General features: G+C 34.4%; 2 protein-coding genes across 4 annotated transcripts; both read left to right on the top strand.

Annotated features, from left to right (window-relative positions):
* The first annotated feature begins 5,628 nt into the window (after positions 1–5,628).
* LOC140794151 (uncharacterized) lies at positions 5,629–8,001 on the top strand. Its single transcript, XM_073146044.1, has 2 exons — positions 5,629–7,060; positions 7,656–8,001. Exons 1-2 carry the CDS (start codon positions 6,137–6,139, stop codon positions 7,662–7,664), a joined length of 933 nt encoding a protein of 310 aa, XP_073002145.1. The 5' UTR covers positions 5,629–6,136; the 3' UTR covers positions 7,665–8,001.
* A 1,241-nt stretch (positions 8,002–9,242) lies between these two features.
* LOC140794150 (RING-H2 finger protein ATL56-like) lies at positions 9,243–15,311 on the top strand. 3 transcript variants are annotated; one of them, XR_012110069.1, is made up of 3 exons: positions 9,243–9,803; positions 10,367–10,480; positions 15,051–15,311. XR_012110069.1 is itself a non-coding variant. In XM_073146043.1 (2 exons), exon 1 carries the CDS (start codon positions 9,292–9,294, stop codon positions 9,775–9,777), a length of 486 nt encoding a protein of 161 aa, XP_073002144.1. In that variant the 5' UTR covers positions 9,243–9,291; the 3' UTR covers positions 9,778–9,803; positions 10,367–11,276. The 3 variants fall into 3 exon arrangements, 2 of the variants coding, with proteins under 2 accessions (XP_073002144.1, XP_073002142.1); XM_073146043.1 differs by lacking the exon at positions 15,051–15,311 and having other exon boundaries at positions 10,367–11,276; XM_073146041.1 differs by lacking the exon at positions 10,367–10,480 and having other exon boundaries at positions 9,245–9,803.
* The last annotated feature ends 103 nt before the right edge of the window (positions 15,312–15,414 follow it).

Here is a 15,414-nt window from a genome sequence, read left to right as displayed (position 1 = left end):
GGAAATTTAGAGCAAAGATGGAATATTTGTAACGTTTTCTTGTGGCGGAACAATACTTTTATACGGGAAGGGAAAAGGACTAGAAGTGGCGCACAGGAAGAAGAGGACACGGGAGCCATTTGCTTCCGGAATCCTTTTAATTTAGTTTTTATTTTTCTTACGGAAAAAGTTTCAAATAACACCTTATATTTTTATTATTTTCTAATCAACACTCTATTTTACTGACCCAATCTAACAGAACTCTTTTTAACCTCTAATCGCCCTCTTTTCTAATTAACACTCTATTTTACGGAAAAAGTTTCAAATATCAATTAATTAATATTATTTTTATTTGAAAATTGTTGGATTAAATTAACTCAGAGTATTATATAAAAATTATAAGAAAAGAAGGAGAATTTGGGTATAATAAAAAAATAATAAAAGTAGATGGTCTTATTTGAAACTTTCTCCTATTTAACGGCGATACTCCCAAACCCACAAGAAAAGCATGTCGCCATGATTGGAAGAGCAAGGGACCCACCCAAGTGCCCTTTTTTTTTAATCTTTGGGTAAATTCTTGGCACACCTGGAATGTACCCACTAATTACTTTTCATGACTTGAAATATAAAATTATATTTCACTTCATATAATTTTGCCTTTAATACTAGATCGACAAACTCCGACTCATTATAACTTTTAGTAACTAAGGAGGTTGTATGATCGACTCCAATCATAAGTATTTATTGTGAATAAAAATTGCTCGATGATTTGGTGAGCCTGAATTTAGCTTTTGGACGATAGATTTGGAAGGCTAGTTAACGGCATCGAGCCACAGTACTTGTTTAGGGTTAGAGTCGGCCATAGATATAAGTGATTGGATGAGAATTATTTACTAACTCTTCTAAAGTTGGTTGGTATAATTTTTTTTTTCACATCATATATTTTTATTAATTTAGCGTTTATATTAGGCTTAGATACACACTTTTCTTGTGGTTTGGCTAACGTCAAAGGGTTAAAATAAGCAAACTATAAAAGGATAAATTATATTTTTTATAAATCAATTTGTGCTTTTGAAGTCTCATATTTCCATAAATAGAGTCCTTTCACATAGATATTTTTTAATTTATATCTAATTAGTAATAATAATAATTAGGAGACTAATGGACCCGAGACCTCTGATCATGCTTGAATTAAAATTATTTCTGTGCCAAATAAAATCAATCTTAAATTCAAATTATTTAAATGTGAGTATATTTTAAATTAATTTTGAGTTTGAGCTTAAATGAGCCAATTAGTAAGTAATTTTAATGAGCCAATAATATTATTAACCTTTAGATCTTAATCTAAAGATTCATATTAATCATATATATATATATATATATATATATATATATTATATTATATTTAGATATTGTATTATTATTTTTTGGTTTTATTAAGCCAAGTTTAATCAAGCTGGTTTATGATCAAGTTTGATTCGAAATTTATTTCGAGCCTGTTTTGCATAGCAAACTTGAATCAGCTCATTTTCGAACCAAACTCGAGCCAACTCAATTACTTGGGCAGTGCCGTGAATCTTCTAAATACCTAAAATGTTGGTGTTAAATTCATAAAAACATAGAGTGTGAAGTATAATATTCTAAAATTATAATTTTTTTCTTCCTTTTTCTTAAACTATGTCTCCACGTAGATGGACGACTCTACAGACAAATAACGTTCTTAAGAAATGGATCACAACATGCCCAAACCCTGCATTCCGAAAGTCCACTAGGCTAATAGTAATTTCCGAATTTATAATTATTTGTCGGACTACTCGATCAATAATATTTTGGGTACATTGTGAGTGCCCCCAAGCATTATTGATTATTCTATTATGGTGAGAATTTTATAGACATTTTTTTACCCAAAAAAAAAAAAAAAAATTCATTGCATAGAATCCTTTATCAGATCATGACCATGACCCCATTTTCCAGCAGCCATGTCCAAGGATTCAGACAGCGTGCAGCTCTCAACGCCCTTTTTGTTCTCTTGGAAGAGGTTGGTTGGTGTAGTGCATAATTTGGTAAAGTTGATAAAAATTGTCAACTATAATTCAACTAGTTGGTCAGATTAAGATAGATTTGGGAGAAGTTTTCACCAATTAGGATTATAAACTTGGGCATTAAGAACTATTTGTCCAACTAGTAGATCATTCACTATTTCATACTGTTAATGATAACAAAAAATAAAAAGTTACTTTATGATAAAACTGTTAGAACTTTTGACATTTTTGTCTTTTAGATTTGAAATGCCCAAAATTCAAAAGTGAGAAAGACTCAAATAAAATTGTTAGAATCTAGTTTTTATCTGTTTGTTGTGAAACAAAAAGAGCATTTTGATTACTTCTTTTTTTTTTTCATATCAAAAGTAAGTATGATAGGGAGTTTGTATATAAGATAGAACCATAAGTTTGTCAAAGAGACTCAAATAAAAATTCAAAAAGTAAATGACAAATTGGTAAAATATATATATTTTTCCTAGATTTTATTAGCAATTAACAACACTATAAGGATCGGAAATCTGGTATAAAATATAATATAATTTGTAATTATTCGATATTCAAATCTGCATCTGTATCAATACTAAGCAAATATATTTACCATCCTAATTCAATCCGTAGTGAGAAGAAGAATATAAAGATTGGATAATTTGATTACGATCCGATTTGTATCCGATCCGTTTACAAACCCTAATTGGAAGTATGGAAAGCCAAATGGAATCCAAGAAGGGTGAGTGTTACTGGAGGTTTCAGTGGCAAAAAGTGGTCCGAGGCACATAAAAGCTTGGCTTGTTGGTTGGGGCCAGGAAAAATGTCAGAGAGTGCTGCAGATCCAGGGGAAGGGGATAGTGGAGGGGTAAGTGGTCAATTGCAACTTGATTCATAGGAGAGATGCTTCTATGTGGGATCATTCATAGCAGTAAAACTTGGGATGCCAATTCAACTTCAATGTTCTAGCAACTAAAGATTATGATATATACTTGCAACAAAACATCAAGTATCATTTTTAATGTGAGAGGTTTCGACATGGGCCGACCCCTCGGTCTAAGTCTATTTGAACTGGTCATCGAATGTGTATCAATGTATCGATAGTATATATTTGATGATTACGATCATCTTCAAAATACAAACACAAAAAGTTCCACGGGATTAGAGCGAGGAGGTGATTCGTGACGAATATAAATTATGTAGACATGGTGTTATTTGTACATCAAATAGAGGTGATTGTGAGATGAAGAGAGAAATTACTAGTTTACTTGGATTTGGTAGTTAGTGAGTCTTGGTTTGGTCTCATTTTGTTTGGGGTTTACTGTTGGATTAACTCCGATTCGATTCAGATCGAATTCGAATAAAAAATTCTTGTCCAATTCGGATACAGATTTGAATACGAGTCGGATATAATTTTTTAGATATAGATATATGATATTCATTTACCCACATATTTTACAAATAATTTACATTTTCAGTTTGCTTATTTAAATGATGAATATTGATATTATTACTAATAATATGCTCTATATTATTTAAATAAAAAACTTTTAATATTTTTGTGCTTCATCTCTAAATGAATCCGTTCAAGATTTAATCTTTTATCCAAAAATTATCTATATTCTTTTTTATTTAAAATTTTACTATTCGGATAAAAATTATGATTTCATATATGATTTAAACATTATCCGATCCGTATCCAATCAGTTTTCACCCCCGGTGGGCACTACATCAATCACGTTTATAATATGTGATTGTGAATTAAAGAGAAATTGAAGATATCATCTTGTACGGAAAAATAGAGGTGGTTATGAATTGAAGAGAAACTACCAACTTAGAGTTGATGAGTTACCAAGTAATTCTCTTTCCAAACAGTAGTTAGTACAAGGTGTGTGTAAGCATAGCATTACTCAATAATTTCCAAGGGAATTAATGCCAGGCCTTAATTTCCATGCCCAATGTACAACTGGGGGAGTTTCTGGCAAATTGAAGCAGTCTGATGAGTAGCTAGAGATTGGTCATTTTTAAAAACAAAGAAAACAAAATATATTGAAAGAGGGGTCCCAGAAATCAGTTGAGATTAGGTAGTGGAAATAGGTGCAATCTGTAACTCTTAAATTAATTTCTTGGAGTCCCATGTAGTTATTATCCCTGTCTTCATGTCTATATCTTGTTAGACTTTTAACCTTATAATTTGCTTTTAACTTAGAGGTTAAATTTAATGGAAATTTATCACCTTATGTTCTACTTCCAATAAAGACTGGCTCTTCTCTGTATTAAGATGTTCTCTTTTTTTTTTCTTCCATATTTATAGTTAATTTAACTCATCTTTACGGCGAACTAACGACATATTTTTTTATAAAATTTTCTATTAGTTAGTTCCAAATTGTTCATTTTAATCATTGAAACCTTTGTAAAGACTAGCCATTGAGATATGCAATAGATGCAGAATTGTTGAGTGATTGAGACTGAAAGGGATTTTATCCTGGCCTAAGGTTGGTTGTTCTGTTTACCAACTTGAGTTTGTTGAGCCATATGGGTTGATAATTTCTTGCCATCTTATGTCACAATTGAGACATGGTTCTCTCTAGTCCTAGTACTTATAACTTTTTATTTTATTTTTGATATTTATTATACCTTACAAGTGAGCATAGTATATACTTGCAAAGAATGCAACCCTAGTTTAATCCATTTGGGCCTCCTCCCTGTAAACTGAACCCAGCCCAAAGCTAATTCAACTGATGGGCTGTTTTCCTCTTTGTAACATAATATATGGAATAATTATACTTAGACCCCATAAATTATTATTTTTTTAAAAAAATTTTTTTTGACACATAAGCCAGCTTGAACTTTGAAAATATCTCACCTCCTTGACACTGTAAGTGAAAAAGCTAAAATTTTATAAATTAAAATTTCTCTAAAATGTGATGGAAACCTAAAAGACTGGGTTTTGTAAAAAAAAAAAAAAGGTGATTGTTTATAAGATCTAAGTGTAATTAATCATATTAACAAATTATATCATATATTCATACAAAATTTAAAAAAAAATTGGGCCATTCCCTTTAGCATTTTGAAGGATTATTTTGTTTTGTTTTACTTTCAAGAGCTAACTTTCTCATGCGAGAATTTCTTATTTATTATTTACAAATTTCACATTTTGAGTAGTTGGGAAAATAAAACAGAAAATGTCTTATACTATAAAATCAAAAAATATTTTAATTTTTAGGCCAAATGATGAAAAAAAAATTAAAAGGAAGATATTATATAGAGTCAAACAGATTCTTGGAATTAATTATTTTATCTTATAATTCAAAAGTTCTGATAGATAATAAGACCAACTCTTCTGAATAATTCTACATATGAGTAAATTAACTATTATAAAGAAATAGACTATAATAACTCAACTCAACTCCTGCACTAGATGTATTTCATTGTGACGATAAATTTAAATCTCTAACCTCTTTATCTAGAGAGACTCTCGATAAAATTTTAATCATCTATGCAAGTGGTTGGACCTAGGAGATATACTAACCAACCCAACTAGATGAGTTGCCACTATTTGTCAGCCAAAATTTGACTTCTCGCGAACAATAAAGCACACCTGTACCGAATACATTCAAGAGTTTGGAATTTTTCTCGAACACTTCTCCTCGTACCCAATCCACGCCGCTGACGTGAGCTTCCACTCGTGCAGTATTGCGTTCCGACGTGCTCCGCCTCTCTGCCTCTCTCTCTCTACTTCGCTTTCCCCTCTTCACCTTCTTCTCTACAATCCCTCTTCCGGTTCCCAAAAGTTGGAAGCATCGAGTTATTTGAAGATTGTGGACGCCGATACCTACACAGATGAGTTCGAATTCCACCTCTCGTAGTTGCATTTCTGAGCTTTGTTTTTGGAATTAGACATTTGGTCGTAGAATTATAGTTGCTTGCTTTTGTATAAAGATGCAATATTTTCTCTGGAGAAGAGAGGGAATTTTAGCACTCCAAAATGGGAATTTTCAAACCAGAACGTCAAATTTAAGAGGACCCATGTGCAAAATTGCTGTTAAGTTGTGAAAGATGAGAGGTTTTATAGTTAGTTAGCCGCTTCTGTGTCCTCTCGGGGGATCTAATTGGTGCTTTTGGGGCTTATGGATGGAGTTCAAGGGATTGGGGATCCTTCTGCGGTAGCCGTGGCGGTGGCGAGGGGGTTGGACAAGGTGAAGAGGGATGAGTGGAGTGAGGGGGCAGTGTTGTGCCTTTTGGAGGTCTATGAATCCAAATGGATACTCCGGAACCGCGCGAAACTGAAGGGGACTGATTGGGAGGACATTGCGCGTGAAGTTTCATCACGGTGTTCTGGTACCAAGGCCCTCAAGACTCCTAACCAATGCAAGAACAAGATCGAGTCGATGAAGAAGAGGTACCGGGCTGAGACGGCAGCCGCCCGTGATCCTAACTCGGCCTCGTCTTGGCAGTACTATGCCCGAATGGATGGACTTCTGAAAGGGACTGCAAATTGCATTGCACGATCTGAATTTAATCACGATATCGACCTGCAAACCTTGCCAAAGATGGAGGATGCTGATGAGGGGCATTTGCAGGATAGCAACCGAGACGATGGATCGAACACTATGCCAAATGATAATAATGCTAACAACGGTAACAATATTATTGACAACAATAAGAAGAAGGCAAGTACAAGCACAGATACTGATGTGGGTGCCCTAGGAAACCAGGTGGCTAATACGGGTGATGAGATGGGGATGATCGGTAACCTGATGAAGAAGCAGAAGAGCTCACAGAATGAGGTGGCAGAGAGCATTAGGTTGCTTGCTCATTCATTCTTGAAGATAGAACAAGCGAGGATAGAGATGTACAAGGACTCAGAGAGGATGAGGGCAGAGGCAGAAATCAAGAGGGGGGAAATGGAGCTCAAGAGAACAGAGATTGTAGCGAATACCCAATTGCAAATAGCTAAGCTTTTTATGAAGAGATTGGATAGAATGAACCATAAGAGGGAGAGTTCATCTTTAAGGGCTGAGCTGGATATTATACCGAGAAAAGAGGGAAAGGTTAGAAATATCTTACATACTTTCATATGTGATGACCATTAGTTCTTGAATAAGTTCCTCCCTTTCCAAATTAGGGAATATTTTAAGATAAAAGCACCATACTTCTTATGCTGCAAATGTACTGAATTAACTATTTCTAATCCTAAGCAATCCAAAGTTCCAATTAAAATAAGATAAGAGTAGTATAGTAGACATATATATGCCAATCCACATCCAAACTGGTGCTGAACAGGTTCATCTAGAAACAATAGAGATTAATTTCCCTACATTTATTAGTTCTTAAATTTAAGAAGATATAGCTTTCTGTAATAACATTTTTCTAGCAACAATTATATGATGTGATAGTGATTGGTAAGTAATAAACTAAGCTTAAATGCTGTGGGTTGTTTAAATGCATATGAACTCTATCGTTATCACTTTCCTGAATAGTTCTTTACTTTTGTTATAGTAGGGACAGACTACTGTGAGAATATCTAAGGGACTGTATGGCACTGCTATTGATTACTTCAATCAATGAATCAATGTTATAATATCTATCCATGCGCTTTAGAATTTAATTTTCTATATAGTGATATAATGCATGGCTGACTTTCAGGGCGATTGACCACCCTATCGGGTTTATTATGCTTAAAGAAGTTCATGACCACCGGCTTCCCATGCGTGAAGCTGCATGTTCTTCCCCATAGCTTTGGCTAGTATGTATCAAGAACTGTTGTACAATTGATGGACCTGTTAATAATTCCGATAACTCAAGTTCAGTAAGAGTTGCTTCCCTGAAAGGGATACTAAATGCAACTCTGGGACAAGCTATTGATATAAAAATGTCGAGCTTCTTCAGCTGCTGACAATTTATGAGAATATCAGCAGCTCTTCAGAATATGCATCTATGAACTTTTATAGTTCCTAATGCCAGGAAATGCAAAGGGTTGGAACTCATCATCTTTCTTTCTTTCTTTTTTAATATGTGCATGCTTTTGATTTTGAGATGTCCTAAAAGGTTCAGGGATATGAGCTTTTCAATATATGCTGATGTCTACCTAAAATGTCACCAGTGGTTTCCTATAGTCACATACCTTTAAACTGTTTAAAACAAAGAGAAGAATTTTGTTTTTCTGCGAAAATTCATGATGTATCTTAGTTCTAAAAACAGCGATAGAATTGCAAGACAAATTTCTTGAAATTGCTCCATTCTATTTTGATCCCTTAAGTTTTTAGAGCTATATGCTTGTATTTGTCAATTACATGTGGATGATTCATAGTTTGCTTACTTGGATTAATAGATATCACTACTTGTATTTGCTAATTACTTACTGTCCTTGGAATATAGCTGAGTGTGTTAGTAAATTAGATGTATGAAAGAAAGTCTAATCAGCATCTGATAGAATGAGATTGTATCAGACTTTTAATTCACTACTTTTATTGCGAGTTTTGTAGTGCATCAGTTCATCTCAAGCTCATGAGATGCAAGTTTTTAAAACTTTCCCTTAGATGTATGAATCATAAGATTCAGCTATATTCCATCTAATGCAGTCTGATACTAGCAACCAAATAGCTCTGTGAAACTTATAAAGTATAATCATCACACAGGATGGCAAAATTTATTCTAATTGCTACTTAGAAATTTCCAACATCTTGCTGACCAAAGAATGGATGAATAGTTTTGAAGGATTTATCTCATATAAAAACTAAATCTGCTAGTATTTTTATTTGTATATAAATTGTTTTTTTTTTATAAATAAAATTTTATTTGTCTTTTATAATCACTTAATTCTTACATTTTGCCTTTAATGCCTCAAAAATAACCTAAAAATCCTGAAGTTAATCTTAACCTATGGAAGAGAGAATATTTCATTGCTTTTGAAAAAAAAATTTAAAATAAGGTATATGTGATTGTCTAATAGACATTAATTTTAAGATAAAAAATTGGAGAAATAATTTTTTGTGTTAAGACTTATGCTTTTTATAATTTTAATTTTTCTCATACTTATAGTTTGGACATTAAAATTCTTCTAAAAGAAGATAATATAAAAGGCAAAATAGTTGTAAATTTGATTACCGTCACTGCCGTTAGCTAGAACGGAAAAACTATTTTGGTAAAAGAAAATTAGTCTGGTCAAAATATTCTACAACTATTCTGAGAATATCCCAAATTTCGACACGTTTCTGCCCCCACCCTTTTTATTCCCCCCCCTCGAAAAGCGAACAGAGATAGAGAGAGTAGTAACGAATCCATGGCCCGATTCGATGACGACCTTCCGTTCGTCGGACCCGCCCCATCGCTGTCGCCGGCGGCCGCGTCCGCATCGGCGAAGCCAAAGGGTGGCGCTCGTCTGCTCTCCTTCATCATCCAAGCCCTCGTCATGGCGGTGGCGCTCGCCCTCTTCTTCCTCTTCGCCAGCGTCGCTGCTCTCGTCCTCCTCCACCTCTGCGTCGTCGGAAGAGCCCTCCGCCTCCGCAGTCGTCGGAGAGTTTTCCTCGGCGAGGACGCCTCTCCTTCCGGCCTCTCGCCGGCGGATCTCCGAGAGCTCCCCTGGTTCGAGTGCTCCGCCTTGCCGCCGTGGCCGCCGGACTGCGCCGTGTGCCTCGAAGGGATCTGCCAGAAAGAGCGGTTCCGGAAGCTGCCCTCATGTGGGCACGTGTTCCACGCCGCATGCGTCGACCGGTGGTTGGTGCGGTCGCCAGTCTGCCCGATATGTCGTACCGGGGTTGAGAAATGAGATCGATCGGATTGATGGATATCTCTGTAAGTTAACCTCTTAGTTTGGTTGATGCATTTAGGGTTTTATTGGCCTGTAGAAAGAAATTAAAATGATATTACTCTTTTGTTAATTTAGCTGAGCAATGCCTTTTTCTTGGGTAAGCAATTAGTAGGAACTGAGGAAACTAAGATAATGCAAATGAGAATTTTTTTTATAAAATTTTGGGTGGGTATTATGGAGCTTTTCTAATGAGGAACAGTGATGTTAATTCTCCTGAAAGAACACCAAAAACAAATAGAATTAGTTGAAATTGCTCATTGCTCATCAGTAGTTGTGGTTTGTTTATTAAGTGATGTAATAGAATGACTTTGCAAGGAGAAGTGAGTTACTTATAGGATCAAGCAAAGTTTGAGACTTTTCATTTTCTCTAATCCGTTTAGTGAGTGACAGATATATATGCTCAAACATAGTGAATATTTAGATGCTACAATAATTTAGTTGTTTATTGGAGGAATTAATCTGAGCATGGAACTGTTGTCAAAGTTAGAAAAATATGTCTCTTTGGGTAGTCCTGTGGCTTATCTGCTTGCATGATTTACATTTTCAGAGTTTCAGATAGCTGCTATAGCAAGAAAGCTCACTGTCATTGTTCTTAACAACTGGGTGAAGTTCCTTGCATTCCGTACTGATCTTGATGCAATGCCAATGAGAGAATAAGCAGGTTCTTATAGGTGTCATCTTATTTCAGTGGAATACTTCATCAAACAATTGGCTTATTTGCGCTAGGGTCTTGGTTCATCTCTGTAACTTAAGTAGCATAAGCATGACGGGACAACCAGAGAAGTCAATGCTGACAAGTTGATGATCAATTTTCTTGATTCTATATTGACTGGCCAATCTGCATCTTTTGGCAACACTTAATTCAGAATAATAGATAGTGATATAGTTGGTCCCTTGGTGGGTATAATGGGTATGTAATAATTTACCATTTTACCTTCAAAAGGGCTGTGTTTTGGTTAGAGATATGATCAGGGAATATAAAGGACATTTGAAGGACTGCATGATGTTAGTGAAAAGAAGAATGAGATGAATCTTTGTTTCCTAGTATCACCCTCGTCAAGAGTGGTTTCTTTAAAATGCTTCTCTTACATGGAAAGGCCATACTAGCATACTACAGTACAGTATAAAAGGAGAAGGATAATAACTGATGAAAATATGCAGCTATACTCTTCTGGATAGCCCATCTTTCACTCAATTTTGTTTGACGTTATTGTATGTAAAGTGTGAACTATAGAAGTACTTTTTTTTCTTCTAATGGGAGTATGCTACTCTCTCAGGGAGGGACCAATCTTATTTCATTTTTCTTGACACAATTGTGCGGGAATTCTAGAAGTATGCCTTGTCATGAAAGGATTTGTTATCCTACACTGAAAAGGAATTTACCGCAGATGCTTGAGTTTCACTATTTTGTTCTATGTAGGCCCATGTCCTATAATGGTGCAAATATTTTTATTAGCTTTCTTTATTGACTCTACTAAATGATATGATAATGCAAAACATGGTGGAGAGAAGCATATAGAAGAGAAATCAAAGAGATAGAAGAGGAATGTGGTTTTACACCTCCACCCTTAATAATTGTTTCGCACTTTTTTTCACTAAAGAAAATAATTAAATATCTTCATTAACCTCAAAAGAAAGCATAATGGGTCTATATATAGACTTACAATGGGGTTAAGAAAAAGATACTCTAGACAAATAAAAAATATAAAATTAATCATAAACATTACATAATAAATAAATAAGATAATATGAACTCTCGATCAGAACTAGATTCTTACAGGGGGAATCATCAAATGTTGCCGCTTCCTATGCTGGTACACATGCTATCATGTCCTGTATGTCCGCATCATTCTTCTCGAGTGGGAGAGATCTCGACTTTGTCGAATGTGCCTCTCTGTTGCTCTCATACTGCTCTAGGATATCAGTGTTGTGTCTCTCTAAGTTATGGCGATCATGCCATGTGTCATCAGATTTAGGTTGTCCTTTCTAACGTATCAGATACCGTTGAGTTCTATTTTCTCTAGTTGAGATAATTTCATTATCTAAAATTTTATCAATTTCATCTGCTGTGTTAGGTGAAATATTGGGAAGTTGAGATAAAGAGGCTCTCTTATAAATAGGCTCATCGGTAGGCTCACTAGCTAGTGGATTATCTGGAGTAAAATCTAGACCTTTCTAAGCGACTAGATCCTCAATATTAAAAGTATAATTGATGTCAAAATTATTTGGTAATTTTAGAACATAAGCATTACTTTTTTTAAGAATTTTAAAAGGTTCGGCACTTCGTGCATGCAACTTTTTGATAGTTACGGGAGGGAACAATTCCAGATGTATCCGGACTATCACATAATCTTTAACATTAAATTTTTTGAATCTCTTTCTTAGATTAGTTTGAATTTTATAATTAGTATTATTTTGAGCAATTTTGTTACTGATTTCTTTATACAGGTCATGAATATATGATGCGAATATAAATGCAGACTTAGACAGCCTATGATAATGAGCCATAGAAATGAGATCTATGAGCTGCTTAGGTTTATAATTATACACTGCCTTAGTTGGATTTAGACCTATCGACTAATTAACAGAATTATTATAGGCAAATTCAACGGCTGGCAATATTTGGTCCTAATCTTTTAAATTCTCGTCAACAAGAGTCTTTAATAGGTTCCGTAGACTCCTATTGACTACTTCAATTTGTCTGTCAGTTTGAGAGTGAAAAGCAGTTGAATTCTGAAGCTTGGTTCCCATCTTATGCCATAGGATTTTCCAAAAAACTAGTGAATTTCACATCCCTATCTAGCATTTGGAAGTCAGTATAGCCTAACGATTTCATCAAAATAGAGTTCCGTAACTCGAGAGGAGTCAAAAATTCGATAACATGGTATAAAGTGCGCTACTTAGAAAATCAATCCATTACCACGATAATTGAATAGTGCTTTTAAAAAGTGATGCAAAATTGGGAGAGGAGATGAATCAAAGAGATAGAAGAGGAATGAGATTTTACACCTCCACCTTCAACAATGGTTTTACACTCTTTTTTTAACTAAAAAGAGCAATTATAAAATCTTCATTAATTTCAAAAGAAAGCACAAAGGGTTTATATATAGTTTTACAATAAAAGTAAGCAAAAGACACCCTAGACAAAGGAAAAATGTAAAATAACTATAAATGACACATAATAAATAAATAAATAAATAAATAAAATTTTATGAATTCTCAATTAGAATTAGATCCCTATAGGGGGGGATCATCAAATATCGACGTCTTTTGTGCTGATACACATGCCATCGTGTCTTGTCAGTGATGTTCACATCACATGAGTTATTCTTTTTTCTTATTTCCCCAGTAACTAAGCTATCTCAGATTTATCTCAGTTGTACTAATATTTGGACATGATTTTACATGTCAGGATTTTGATAAATGAAGCATGGGAGGTATAGTTGTCTTAAAAAATTTCATACTCACAAAGTGCAACATCTAGAAATTATGGAATTCTAGATGAGTAAGAGTTATTAGTGATGTAAATCAGTAATTATGAGAGAAGATCGAATAGTAAGTGAGTATTGCCTTCTTACTTGATTATAGATCTGTTGTGTTGAATGCTCTTTTCTGGTGTCATCACATCATCATCTAAGCGTTTCTATTTTCTTTTCTTTTTTTATGGCCGTTTGTCAGTATGACATCGACCTTCTTATGCTTCGTGCCAAGTTGCGAGTTCCCTGCCAAAGAAAAATAAACAATGGAGGGACTTGTCATAAAATTATAGAAGGCTAGGTGATGTGTAGGATGGTAACTAATCAGATGAGACCTCTACATGAGAATAGTCTAGAAGAGGGAGAAAGATGACAGATTTTGATTTGTGGATATCTCTTCATCTGTAAGCTACAATTTAGTAAGCCAAAGAGGCAAATAAAGATTAATCCTAATTTTTTTAATGCCATATAATTTAATAAAAAAAACTGCGATGGTTACTCTTGACACTAAAAAGTACAAGCTAGATTTTTCTTTTTAAGTATTGTTAAGACTTATTTAATCAAGCAATAGTACTGCAGTGGATAGTGGGATGTTTTTCCTTTAGTCTAGACATTTGCTTTCTGGACCATTTGGCTATGCTGTATGGTTTCTTTAAGTTTTCAATGTGATCGTTGTTTTGCCCCGGCAGACCCTTCATTAGTGGAACCCTGTGTGCTAGAACACCTTTTTATATTAGATTTTTGCTAATGTTTCTATCTCAGAAAAATGCTAGTAAGGCTATGGATATATGCAGTTTGCAAGAGACTGATCATCTTATTTTTCTTCATCGAGTAGTGTTTCTTTTGGTGTTGTATTATAACTGTGTGCATGATTCAAAATATCAGCTATATTCTCACACTGTTTTATACTTTGTCATAGGGGCACTTTGTTATCATTTAAACTTCTTAATGGTATGACAGAAGTTGGTTGGAATTTGAGATATGCTTTAATGGTAGTTCTTGTTTCCATACCTTATCCAATACATGCCCAGAACCTGCATTTGTTCTTTGTTTGCTGAAGCTACAGTTCCTTGATAGTTCAGCCATAAATGAACCGGAGACCAAATTTCCTCTCTAGTTTATGTTGTATTTCCTTTGAATTGGCCTTTGTATTGTTTATTCAAACTCTTATCTAAATCAAGTTGTGATAATTTATGGAGAACCTTGTTTTTTATCCATCAGAGAGTATGGCTTTCCTTTTTATCGGTTTGCTTTCTTTTGCTCCCAATGGGAAGTTAAATAAAGAAAAGGACTGATATGATTCATCTAATATGATATTTTTCAGTTTGTTTTCTTCACATCAGGACACAAATTTACCTAATTTTTCATAAGTTGCCTCTTCTTTTCAGTTTGCAATTTTCCAGTCTGTCCTAATATCTTGCTCAATGGAGGTTTTCAACTTTACTGTTCTTGAGCTTATTTGAGAATTTCGAAGTATGTCAGTGATGCCTGCTGAGATTCTGTAAACATATGGATGTCTGTTGCAACTGTTCACACTTTTCCTTAAGATTAAACAAATTGGTAGATTTGAGTAAATGAAACTATCTGTCATTGAATTTGGGGATAATGAATGAATGTGGGTATTTCTTCCTTTTGGTTGCATCTTTCACCTGTTGCTTGCTATTTTGTGGAGCTTAAACATGTAGAATGGTGTCTACTTTCTCTTTCTTTGTTGCTAAAAAATGGATGTAACTATTAGTTTTTCCACATTTACAGGAACAGGGTCGTTGCGTTACATTTTGAGCTGCTCATCCAAGATGGAAGAGCAATAATAACCTTGCAGTTGTCAAATTTCAGCTCAAAGTAGAGTTGGCAGATAAGTGACTCCTAAAGCAATCTTTAGTCTATAAATCCTCTCATGCTGTAGTTATATGTAATTTTGGAAGTGCAATGCTTTGTTATTGCCGCCTTAATACTCCATAATCAATCTTTCTTGTTAATGATTATTAACATATCTATGCATATATTTGTTCATTATTCTTAGAAAGTATTTTAGGAATCTTGAATATGAAGACAAATGATGTGCAAGATAATTTTACTTTATAATCTCATTAGCAAATAGAAACCAAAACACGAAAGC

The sequence above is a fragment of the Typha latifolia genome, chromosome 8 (assembly GCF_019914945.1).
Source record: "Typha latifolia isolate L0001 chromosome 8, TyphaL0001v2, whole genome shotgun sequence".
In the NCBI taxonomy this organism is placed as follows: domain Eukaryota; kingdom Viridiplantae; phylum Streptophyta; class Magnoliopsida; order Poales; family Typhaceae; genus Typha; species Typha latifolia.
Note: the sequence above shows the minus strand (reverse complement) of the source record. Positions and strands in the feature narration are given on the sequence as shown.

Coding starts and splice junctions, on each gene's coding strand:
- LOC140794151 (XM_073146044.1), top strand. CDS start 6,137: ATGGATGGAGTTCAAGGGATTGGGGATCCTTCTGCGGTAGCCGTGGCG.
- LOC140794150 (XM_073146041.1), top strand. CDS start 9,292: ATGGCCCGATTCGATGACGACCTTCCGTTCGTCGGACCCGCCCCATCG.